General features: G+C 43.1%; 1 protein-coding gene across 1 annotated transcript in view; it reads left to right on the top strand.

The window, feature by feature from the left end:
- Positions 1 to 11788, top strand: part of Myrfl (myelin regulatory factor like) — a 120197-nt gene that overhangs the window by 31765 nt on the left and 76644 nt on the right. Inside the window, exon 2 of the mRNA XM_021173503.2 lies at positions 2090 to 2180. Within this exon, the coding sequence (XP_021029162.1) occupies positions 2090 to 2180 (91 nt within the window). The remainder of the gene's footprint in view (positions 1 to 2089; positions 2181 to 11788) is intronic.

The raw sequence follows: 11788 nt of genomic DNA, 5'->3' as shown, positions 1-11788 counted from the left end.
CTCTCTCTCTCTCTCTCTCTCTCTCTCTCTCTCTCTCTCTCTCTCTCTCTCTCATTTTGAGACAGCCCCTTGCTGGCCTGGAACTTGCAGTTTAGACCAAGCTGGACTCAAACTCAGAGAGATCTCCCCTCTTCTGCCTCCTGAGTGCTAGGCTTAAAGGTGTGTCTCACCATGCCTGACCTTTGTGCTGTTATATAGAGAGTCTGTTAATAAGAATGAGTGGAAGTTTTCCTATTTATTCCAAGGCTATGAGTAATTCTAGGCTTTTTCTTCATTTTTGAGAATTCTGGCAACTTGGCTTTAGAATTGTTTTTTAAATATTATTTTATGTGAAGTTGTACAACCTATTTTTCCAAAGTATAAAGTAGTCGTTTTCAAATAATGATAGAATTGTCTTAAATACTCTAAGTGGGCCACTGTTAATAGTGTTGTAATCACACCCATTGTGTCTCTTCACAGAGATAACAATAAATTAGTGGCTAGGATGATTTTTAATGAAATCAATTATTTCCTGAGGTACATTTCACACTGGCCAGGCTGCCCTCAGATGCACAGTTTTATCACATTTGCATCCCACACTCAGAGGCTTCCAGGTGTGTACCACACTATTTGGCTAATAAATAGATTTTACCTTACATATACTATATTAATTTTACTTGAACTTAATACAATAAAACTAACTTGATGGGACCCATAGGGACTGTAGAATGTAGATAATTCTTTCTTTGCTGTTAGAAATACCAGCTTTAAAGAATTCTTTCAAGGCCAAGAAATAGGGTTAAAAAAATCACTAATGTGTTGGACTAGTTTCTTCTGTCCTAGATTTAAGTAGTGCTATGGTTTGTGTTTTAGGCTTTTTGTTATTTTAAATGAACCCCCCCCATTATAATCATCTGAATGTTAGTTGGTATTGTTTATATAAGAACAGTTAGTTTTCATATTTTATTTTAGCCAACCATCTTATTTGATGGTCTGATCATTTGTGATAATCAGTTATTTTTCACTTGAGTTTGCTGAGTATAAAATAATTTTCACTGCTGTCAAAAGTTTTTATTTTATTTATTATTTCTGTGTGTGTATGTGTGTGCGTGTGAAGGTGGGCATGTGTGTCTATGGGGGGTGGAAGACAACGTTTTGGAGGGGTTCCCTTTTTGCACCATATTTTCCAAGAACCAAACTCAGGTGGTCAGACATGTACAGAAATCTCCTTTTACTTGCTAAGCCATTTCACCAACCCCTAATTTTTTTTTCTCTTCTTCATTATATTTTTACACTGTATTTTATATTCTTTTAAAATTCTAGTAATATTCACAACCATCAGTGAAAAATAAATGTATCATTTTGTAAGACAAGACGAAGGATGGAACTGTGATATGCTAGGAAGTCTAACAAAAATGTAAAAAAGCTACTGAACTTACATTGGTCAAACCAAGCGGCAAGCCATGCATCCATCTGTCCACTCACCCAGTCACTCATTGTCTATCTAGCCAACAACTGATAATGTTGTTGCTTACTTCTTTCACGCCTCGGGTCAATGTGGAAAAATAAGGAAGATGAAGTTTCTCTCCTTAAAGGAGAAGAGGGGAAGGGGAAGGGGAAGGGGAAGGGGAAGGGGAGGAGGAGGAGGAGGAGGAGGAGGAGGAGGAAGAGGAGGAGGAGGAGGAGGAGGAGGAGGAGGAGGAGAAAGAAGAGGGGAAGGGGAAGGGGAGGGACAAGGGAGGGAGAGGGCAAGGGAAATCGAGTTTTCAACAGTGCACAAGACAAGCATTCAGTGTTTACAGGGTCATAAACAGAATGCTACAGCAGCCTCAGACAGTCAGGAGAAAGAACTTGTCATCACAAATGATCAGAACACTTAGTAGGAGAACTTGCTAAAATAAAACATAAGAACTAATTGTTCTTATATAAATAATACCAGGAAGTCTTGCTGGAAAGGGTGATCTGATGAAATTTCTTAAAGAAGTATTTAAATGGCAAAGAGACTACATTCCCAGATAAATGCGTTGTGAGTCTGGGCATCTGCTTGCCCAGGTTTCAGCAGCCAGGCTGAAAGGCTGTGGTTCTCAAGACTTTCAATTTCTCTTTGCAGCACAGGGAGCCAGTGGCACTCTGGAGAACCCAGCCCTGGATACGAGTCTGCTTGAAGAATTCTTGGGCAATGACTTTGATTTAGGAGCCTTGTAAGTAATGGCAGCCCTGCTCTCCACAGTAATGGCAGCCCTGCTCTCCACAGTAATGGCAGCCCTGCTCTCCACAGTAATGGCGGCCTGCTCTCCACTTGATGTTTTTAAAATTATGATGTAATTGAATGATTGGGAGAGTGTTGCCTTTGCGCACGCGCGCGTGCGTGCGTGTGTGTGTGTGTGTGTGTGTGTGTGTGTGTGTACAAGAGCTTGAGTAGAATTAATCTTATTTCTTCTATAAACCTTGGGCAGATTTCACCAGTGAAGCTACCAGGGCCTGGTGCTTTTTCCTCAAGGTTATTCTCGCTCTCCCAAATCCCTTCCTTTGCAGCAATTCCAGTTTCTCTACTACTAGATCTTGGAGATATTCAGGTTACTGATGGGTAGGTACTACCTTAGGCTGTATGTGGCTCTCAATTAATTTCTTAATTTTACCTAGGCTGTTAAGCTCAATGATATAAGTTGCTTACATTTCCCTATTATATGTTTTAATCATTTTTATGTTCATGAGTATTTGTCTGTGTATGTTAGCATTTTGTCTAAACTCTGCCCCAGTTACCTGGCATCAGCCATGTATACCTGAATCACTATAAAAAGGGTTGCTGGCCCCCCTCTGCTCTCTCTTGCTCTTGCCTTCTTGCTCTGTCCTCTTGCCCCTTTCCCCCTCTCCCTGTGCTCATGGCTGGCCTCTTCTTCTCCTTCTCCTTCTCCTTCTCCTTCTCCTTCTCCTTCTCCTTCTCCTTCTCCTTCTCCTTCTCGTTCTCGTTCTCCTTCTCCTTCTCCTTCTCCTCCTCCTCCTTCTCCTTCTTCTCTCTCTCTCTCTCTCCCCCCCCACCTTTTTCTGTCTACTACCCTCTCAATTTCCCTCCCCTTGCCCTGAATAAACTCTATTCTATACTATACTGTCATGTGACTGGTCCCTCAGGGGGAAGGAATGTCTCAACATGGGCCTGTGGAGGCATCCCCTTCCCCACACCTGACTTGTGTAACTATATGCCATGTGTGCTCAGGTGCCTTCGGAGGCTAGAAGAAAGCATTGCTTCCCTGGGGTGGGTTAGGAACCCACCAGGTGGGTGACAAGAACTGAACTCTGGTCTTGTGGAGAAGCAGTAAGTGCTCTCTGGCACGGAGTCATTCTTCAGGTCTCAATGAAACCATTTGGAAAGGCTTTTAAATGTTGATAACTCCATAGAGCACCACTGTACTCTGGTAACCACTGGTTTCTCTTCTCTGTCTCTATGATTCTGTTTTACCCCCATGTCTTAGTCAGGGTTTCTATTCCTGCACAAACATCATGACCAAGAAGCAAGTTGGGGAGGAAAGGGTTTATTCGGCTTACACTTCCACGCTGCTGTTCATCACCAAAGGAAGTCAGGACTGGAACTCAAACAGGTCAGGGAGCAGGAGCTGATGCAGAAGCCATGGAGGGATGTTCTTTACTGGCTTGCCTCCCCTGGCTTGCTCAGCCTACTCTCTTATAGAACCCAAGACTACCAGCCCAGAGACGGTCCCACCCACAAGGGGCCTTTCCCCCTTGATCACTAATTGAGAAAATGCCTTACAGTTGGATCTCATGGAGGCATTTCCTCAACTGAAGCTCCTTTCTCTGTGATAACTCCAGCTGTGTCAAGTTGACACAAAAATAGCCAGTACACCCCAGAATGTCAAATAAATGAAGCCATATGCTACTTTCTGAATCTGTTGTCTTCTAATTAGAATCCCCTTGATCTTTCATTTCTTTTCTTCCCGAGAAAGACTCTGAACGCTTACACCATGGTCTAGCTACTCCCAAGCTTGAAGACATCTGGATTAGTTATACTTTTTAGCAGTTATGAATACTACCTTATACATTTTCAGACACAGATTTTTGGTTATTTTTGTGTGCCTGCATGTACACACATAGACCAGAGGAGGATGCAGAATCTTGCTCTGCCACTCTCTGCCTTATTCTTTTGAGACATGGCCTCTCTCTGAGTCTAGAGCTAGTCTGGCTTCTACCAAGTACCACCCTTCCACCTCTGACCCCACATGGTGCGAGTGGCCATACCTTGCTTTCTGAACTGGTTCTGGAGATCCAAACTCAGTCCTTGTATTTGTGGGAAAGTCTTCTTACCCACTGAACAATCTCTATCCAGTCCTGTTGGGGTTTTGTGTGACCAGGAGTTTAAATTTCTCTAGAGTAAATATGTAGCATAAAGACAGCATTGTCATATTGTTGTAAATGCAAATGCAACTGTAAAAATTGCCAACTATTCTCTTATTATCATACTCTTTTATATTTATATTATAATCTATTAGTTATCCAGTTGCTTCTCTTCATTGTCAGATTCATTAATTTTTAAAAAAGTAGCATCCTAACAAAATGTAGCATCCTGACATATAAAACCTAGCCATCCTAACAAAATGTAGCCATCCTAACAAAATGTAGCATCCTAATAAACAAACTATAGCAGCCTAACAAAATGTAGCCGTCCTAACAAAATGTAGCATCCCAACAAACAAAATGTAGTAGCCTAACAAAATGTTACCATCCTCCTAACAAAATGTAGCATTCTGACAAACAAAATGTAACTATTCTAACAAAATGTAACATCTGACAAACAAAATGTAGCCATTCTAACAAAATGAAGCTATCCTAACAAGTTTGTAGTTGTTCATTGTTTTAGTTATGTTTTTTCCTAATGGATAATGATGCTAGGCATAATTTTGTGTGTTCCTTTCCCATTTATTTATTTTTTATCTGTGTGTGTAATAAATAATCCTTTAAACAGCTGGGCAGTGGTGGTGCATGCCTTTAATCCCAGCACTTGGGAGGCAGAGACAGGTGGATTTCTCAGTTCGAGGCCAGCCTTGTCTACAGAGTGAATGCCAGGACAGCCAAGGCTATATAGAGAAACTCTGTCTTGAAAAAAACAAAAAAACAACAGCAACAAAAATAATCCTTTAAATATTATGTCTATTCTTTAAAAATTAGGGTTTCTTTCTTTTGGTTTAGAAAACCTAAAAAGTATCACGGGGCTAAGCATCTTTCTAGCTGTAACTTGTGAACATTTTCGGTCAGCCTGTAACTCGCCATGTAGGTCTGGCTGGCCTTGAACTCATGGAGATCTGCCTGTTTCTGACTTCTGAGTGTTGGGATTAAAGGTGTGCATCACCGACCTGGTCTGTTGAGGATTTACACCTATGTTCACTTCATGAGAACCTGAATCCCCAGTTTTTCTTTCTTACACCGTATTGTATGGCAATTACTCCAATTTGCAATTGGAGTAATCATAGCCTCTTCTAAGCAATTAGGAAATTCTCTCTCTTCTTTAATTATCTGCGTGGGAGTGCGTGGGTAGACTCAGGACTATCAGCATTACTTCTAGCCTGGCACAGTGACAAGCACCTGTAGTCCTGACTTTGTGCAAAGTTGAGACAGGAGCTTCCCAAGCTTAAAGACAGCCTGGGCAACACAGTCATTTCAAACAAGAACATCAATACAAACAGCATTAGCAGATGTCCAGGAGCCTCTGTGTGTGTGTGTGTGTGTGTGTGTGTGTGTGTGTGTGTGTGTGTGTGTGTTGGCACCTTTTCCACCAGCTCCCCTAAGGAGTTGTTGGTCCATTGCATCTGACCATCATCCCCTTATTCTCTGAAGGGTCTAGTGAGAGCTTTTGTTATTCATATTAATGCTTTCTTTTCTAATTTTCCCTGATAAATCTGGTTAGAACATTTTTTATTTATTTATTTATTTATTTATTTATTTATTTTTGGTTTTTTCGAAACAGGGTTTCTCTGTGTAGCCCTGGCTGTCCTGGAACTCACTCTGTAGACCAGGCTGGGCTTGAACTCAGAAATCCGCCTACCTCTGCCTCCCAAGTGGATTAAAGGCGTGCGCCACCACCGCCCGGCAGAACATTTTTTAAAATGTATGTTTTGTTTTGTTTTGTTAGCAACTCGGGGAGAAAGTTTATTTTTATTATTATATGAGTATTTTATTATTTATATGAGTACACTGTTGCTGTCTTCAGACACATACTGGAAGAGGGCATCAGATCCCATTACAGATGGTTGTGAGCCACCATGTGGTTACTGGGAATTGAACTCAGGACCTCTGGAAGAGCAGCTATCTCTCCAGCCTTAAAAATGTATGTTTTAAATGGAATCATAATTGTATGTATTTATGGGGTCTGTGACAGTACACTCAAAGTATAAGATGCACAATGATCAAATCAAGTTGAGGTAATTATTATACCCATCAGCTCAAATATTCACTATTACTTATGGTGGCAACCTTTAAAATCCTCTCTATTATTTTGAAATATGTAGGTGTTTTTTTATTACCAAGTGTGGTTATGCTAGTGTGTCATAGAACATTGAGTTCTTTGTCTCACTCTGCTGGACCACTGCATCCTTAACCATCCCAGCTCTACTCCCTAGCTCTCTTCTTAGGGTCTAGTTGCTCCTCTTCCATAGCCTCTTCCTATGAGATGAACACTTGAGCTTCCACATTTAAGTGGGAACACAGCAACTGTTCGAGGATGAAGGATATAAACAGAAACCTAACTCAAAGGACCACCTTCTTATGTGGAAAGTCCGGTTGTGTCCTAGGACCCTCAAGCCATTGTGACGTGTCTACGACAATCATGGTCCTTCCTGTAGATCTACCCACAACCTTAGCCTTTGCTATTAAGGTTCAGGCTTGGTTTTCCCAAGAGAATCCACTCTGTATCTTTGGCAGCGGGTTGAAGGGGCAGGCTATAAGTGAGGGAGATGAGAAATGGGTATTGTTGAGTATCTACTAGCACCAGGCAGTAGTGTTCTACACTTAATTTCATGGGTGATGCCATGAACTTATTTCTATGGCTCATAGAGGAGGAGGCTGAGGTCTAGAGTTAATCAGAGATGCTCTAATGCAAAACTGGGGTTGAGCCTTTGCCTAGTGGAACCACATGCATCCTTGCTCCCACAAGTGGGCTTTGAGACTGATTGCTATTTTGAGGAATGCTTTGGAAAAACATGAAACCCAGGAAATACATTAAAAGTATCTACAATAATCTATTGAAAAGTACAACTCAAAAGAGATCCAAGCCGTTGGCTTTACAAAGGTTTCCAGACTCCCATGATCTGAGAGCCTGTTGCCGCTTGATAAAACCTGCTTGTATGCAGGCGGGTATGTGAGACAGTTATGTCTAAGCAGGAGTAAGGAGAAGCAGGCCTAGCCATGATGTCAATACAAACTTATTTTACTCTACAATACAAAAGTATTACACTTTAAGTTTTGAATATTTTAGAATCCCAGTCTTCTTTATGCAGGTTGGTGGTGGTATTTAACCCAATAGCTCTGAGATATATGGTATTGATTGATTGATTGATTGATTGATTGGCTTGGGCAGAGATGAATTTCAGATCTGTGTTTACCACAGTACTGAGTTATTTCCTTTTACTAACTTGCTCATTAATTAATGGCTATTAAGAAAGGCCACTGTCAATGACTGGAGAATTGCCTCAGGAGCTAGGAATACTCCTTACCCTTGCAGAGGAACCATGTTTGAATCCCATTGTCCACCTGATGGCTCGCAACTATCTGTATGGCTGTACAACCCAGATGTTCTCTCTTTATCTCTCTGGGCACCAGGCACACACATGATGCACACAACACTCAGAAGGTAGAGGCAGGTGGATCTATGAGACTTCAAGGTTTGCCTCTGTAACATGGTGAGTTCCAGGCCAGCCAGGCCTACCTAGTCAGTCCCTGCCTAAAAACAAACAAACAAACAAACAAACAAACAAACAACAGCATCACAGATGGATATAAAATCCTTAGGTAATATTATAATATGGAGGCACCATCAACAATAGGTCAAATGTTATTATGTATACCTAATATATATATAGCTTTGGTTATATGAGGGTGTGTGGGAACTTCATAGTAGAGGAGATGTCATGGAGGTGGGGACACATAGGTCACCAAGGAGATGGCACCTGGTTTTATTTTATTTGTGTCTGGAGGTTCAGCTTAAGCAGCTAGGGTTTTAGGTTTTAGTTGGCACTCAGATGAATAAAGAGTCGGGAGTACGTTACATTTCTGTGGTCCCCTAGAACGTGATGCTGAACCCTTGAAGTTGTGGAAGGGGGTGAGGTGCTATGTGTAGTTCTGTGGGAAGAGCTCGTTAACAGCTCTGTGAATACATTGACTCATTTAATTCCAGGGTTCAAACTCATGAAGTCTGAGGAAGCCTAGAGAGAAAACCTAGGCTCAGACAGTGCTCCACTCTTCCTCACCCTATGGGCATTTGTAAAAACAAATGAAGTTGCCTATAATGATGAGTAGGATTAGCTAGATCCGCATTGAGAGCATGGAAGGGGAGAGCTCTGGTGTAGTATGACCCTCCGCTCTGACCACTCATCAGGTATCAACCCCGGGCGTACTGTGTAATATCGTCAGTCCTGGCTTCAGTAGGGAGCAAGGACAGTCATAGCACTTCTGTATCTGGGATGACAGACATCAGGTGAGTCAACAGATGTAAGATTTAGCCTGGTGACAGGCTCAGACAAGATTCAACAAAAGGGGTCTCTGCCTCTAAAGCAGCAGGGGTAGCAAGAGTCAGAGCCTTGCGGCTTGCAAGTGGGCTTCAGGGGGGTCGTGACATCTTCCCTGTCCTGTTTCTTCCTGTCCTGTTGTGAAATGGCTTTCTTTGGATACCTTAGCCACTGATAAGTCTTCAGAGCTATCCAAAAAAAAAAAAAAGAAAAACAGAAAAATCTCAATTTCAGGGTAATAGTTACAAACTCAAACTGTACTTGGGCAAGCGTTTATCTCTGGGGTACTATGGAGTGGGGCACACTTACTATTAAGATGTGTCTTTAACATGAAGGTCCACATCGGGGAGATAAATCATGCACATTAAAGTTACAGGGAACATCGTTCATAACAGCTATCTTGTAGTTGGGGATGAGCTACAACCAGGAATGAAACACATGGATTCCTTGTTGAGAGTTTACCAAGGGCAAAGAGCAGTCTGTCCAGGCAGGGCACCCTGCTTTTCTCCCCTCCAGGATTGGTGATGCATTTGAAGATAATAATAGGCTTCAGTGTGGATTTGAGATTCTCCTGGGACAATGCGTTTCCTTGTTGCTGGCTCTTGGATGCTCAAGCATTTGCTTTCTCCAGTCTTGGCACGCCACCGCTGTTAACATCACTCCAGTGGGAACCGAGAGACAATGGCGGGTAGTCTGGAGCCCCTTAATGAGATAAAGACACACTAGAGGAAGATATGATAAGTAGGACTGGGGAAGGCTGCCATTTCAGACGTGGTGGCCATGACAGCGCTCGTAGATGAACTTACACGTGAAGTGTGTTCATGCTTTGTTTTAATCTTTCATATTTATGGGGCTCCAGCTCTGGGGGTGGGGTGGGGTACTGTGCTGAGCTGAGTTCTCTGTGGCATTCCAGAGGGGTATAGCTGACATAAGTGAGTGTGAACACAGGGGAGTATCAGGAGGAAATGAGGGACCTGGCTGCTGAATTGTAGCTGGTCTTACCAGGATAGTCACATGACAGTCTTGCTTTGATGTGTGTGGGTCCTGCCTGGTGTCTCGTGAAGTCAGTAGCATAGCATGCAGTCAGTAAGTCTAGGACTCCATCAGCATTGTCATCTGAAAGCAGCACTGTCTGCTTTGGGCACAGGGCATAAAGGTACATCTGACCTCAGCCACTGGGAGCTAAAGCCTCTGGTTTCTTGCTTCTCATAGCCCCTGTCTTAGTCAGGGTTTCTATTCCTGCACAAACATCATGACCAAGAAGCAAGTTGGGGAGGAAAGGGTTTATTCAGCTTACACTTCCACATTGTTGTTCATCACCAAAGGAAGTCAGGACTAGAACTCAAGCAGGTCAGGAAGCAGGAGCTGATGCAGAGGCCATGAAGGGATGTTACTTACTGGCTTGCTTCCCCTGGCTTGCTCAGCCTGCTTGCTCTCTTATAGAACCCAGGACCATCACCCCAGGGATGGCACCACCTACAAGGGGCCCTCCCCCCTTGATCACCAACAGAGAAAATGCCTTACAGCTGGATCTCATGGAGGCATTTCCTCAACTGAAGCTCCTTTTTCTGTGATAACTCCAGCTGTGTCCAATTGACACACAAAACCAGCCAGTACAGCCCCAACCTCCAGAATCCTCCAAAGAACAAAAGCAGGTTGTGTGTCCAAAAGCAAGGAAATGAGAAGGCAAATTAGCACTTTTTTTTTTTTTTTGGTCAGCTGCTAAGAATCTCTTGAATTTTTAAAAATAACCATCTATTCCAGAAGCTAGAGACAATGTTAGCCACTCAAAGAGTGACCCATCTGTCCATCGCTCTCTGGTGCCTGTCTGGTTTATGGAAATCCCTTTGATGTAAGAGACAAATTCAGATTGCGAAGGTCCCATAGGACCTGAGGTACTAGGTCCTTGACACTGATCAGGAGGGAACTTCCGGTGCAGAGTAATTGCAATTGCAAACAACTAACTGAAAAAAATAAGGCGTGTATCGCCTGTGCTAGTTTTTGGCAGTTTGTCTAGTTTTGAAGGTAGCACTGATAAATTCCTCCTTTAAATTCTCTGAAAAGGAACGGTAACATTTCTCTAAATCCATGAAATGTACCGAGCTTGGGCTGATAATAAGGAAAAGGGCGTGGCTGTGCTGAATTTGGGGCTGGGGAGCAGAGTCTGCTGAAGACAAGCAACACTTACAGTCCTCTGACATCACCAACATGTGCTGCAGTTGCTGGGCGCAGGGCTTCATCTACATTTCTCTGAACAGTGGACAACTTTTGTTTTGACAGGCACCAACTGTAGACTCTCTTGAGAGCTGGTTCACTTTGCAGTTCCCCACCACATGAGGCAACAGCACAGAGACTCAGCAAGAGATGCAGGCAGTTAGACACAGACGATGGGGTGCCCCTCTGTTTTCCAAGATACCCCATTAAGTTTCAGCATCCTTGTTTGTTCCAAAGTCTTTTCTGAGTCCTCAGGCCTGAAGGACTGTGCGTTTGTTTTGGAGTTTCAACCCTGGCTAGCTAGGAGCTGTAAACAGACCATCACTGCCTGCCACTTCCTACCTCCAAGTCTAGCCATCTCTCCAGAGTCCTGTTGATTTTGTTCATTTTCCAGAGTCTTTGGGGAGTTATGCCCTCCCACAACTTAAGGTCTCCACTGGCTGGAAGACCAGGTCTGGCAGGAGCCGACCATGCATTTCATAGGCAGGAGAGCTGTTGGGGATTCCTCCACATTCCTTATACAGGTGGCCGCTCTGGCTTTAGCGTCCCTGGCTTCCTGGCGGTGTCTGCGGTGTCTGCTGTTTCGTTGATCTGTGTCAGTTCTGTGTGCAGATCATCATGTTCAAAGGATGGACGTCACTGAAGAGTGACCGAGACTGGCTATTTATTTTCAGTTAAGATTACTAAGATGGGGAGGGGAGGAGAGATGGCTCAGTGACCATTTGAGGACACAAGCTCGACTAACATCTATATGTGGCAGCCTGTATCTACCTGTAACTCCAGCTCCAAAGAATCTGACACCTTCTTATGGCCTACACAAGTATGTATGTGTCTACACACACACACACACACACACACACACACAC

The sequence above is a fragment of the Mus caroli genome, chromosome 10, assembly GCF_900094665.2.
Source record: "Mus caroli chromosome 10, CAROLI_EIJ_v1.1, whole genome shotgun sequence".
NCBI classification, from domain to species: domain Eukaryota; kingdom Metazoa; phylum Chordata; class Mammalia; order Rodentia; family Muridae; genus Mus; species Mus caroli.
This window is presented reverse-complemented; position numbering and strand designations above follow the sequence as displayed.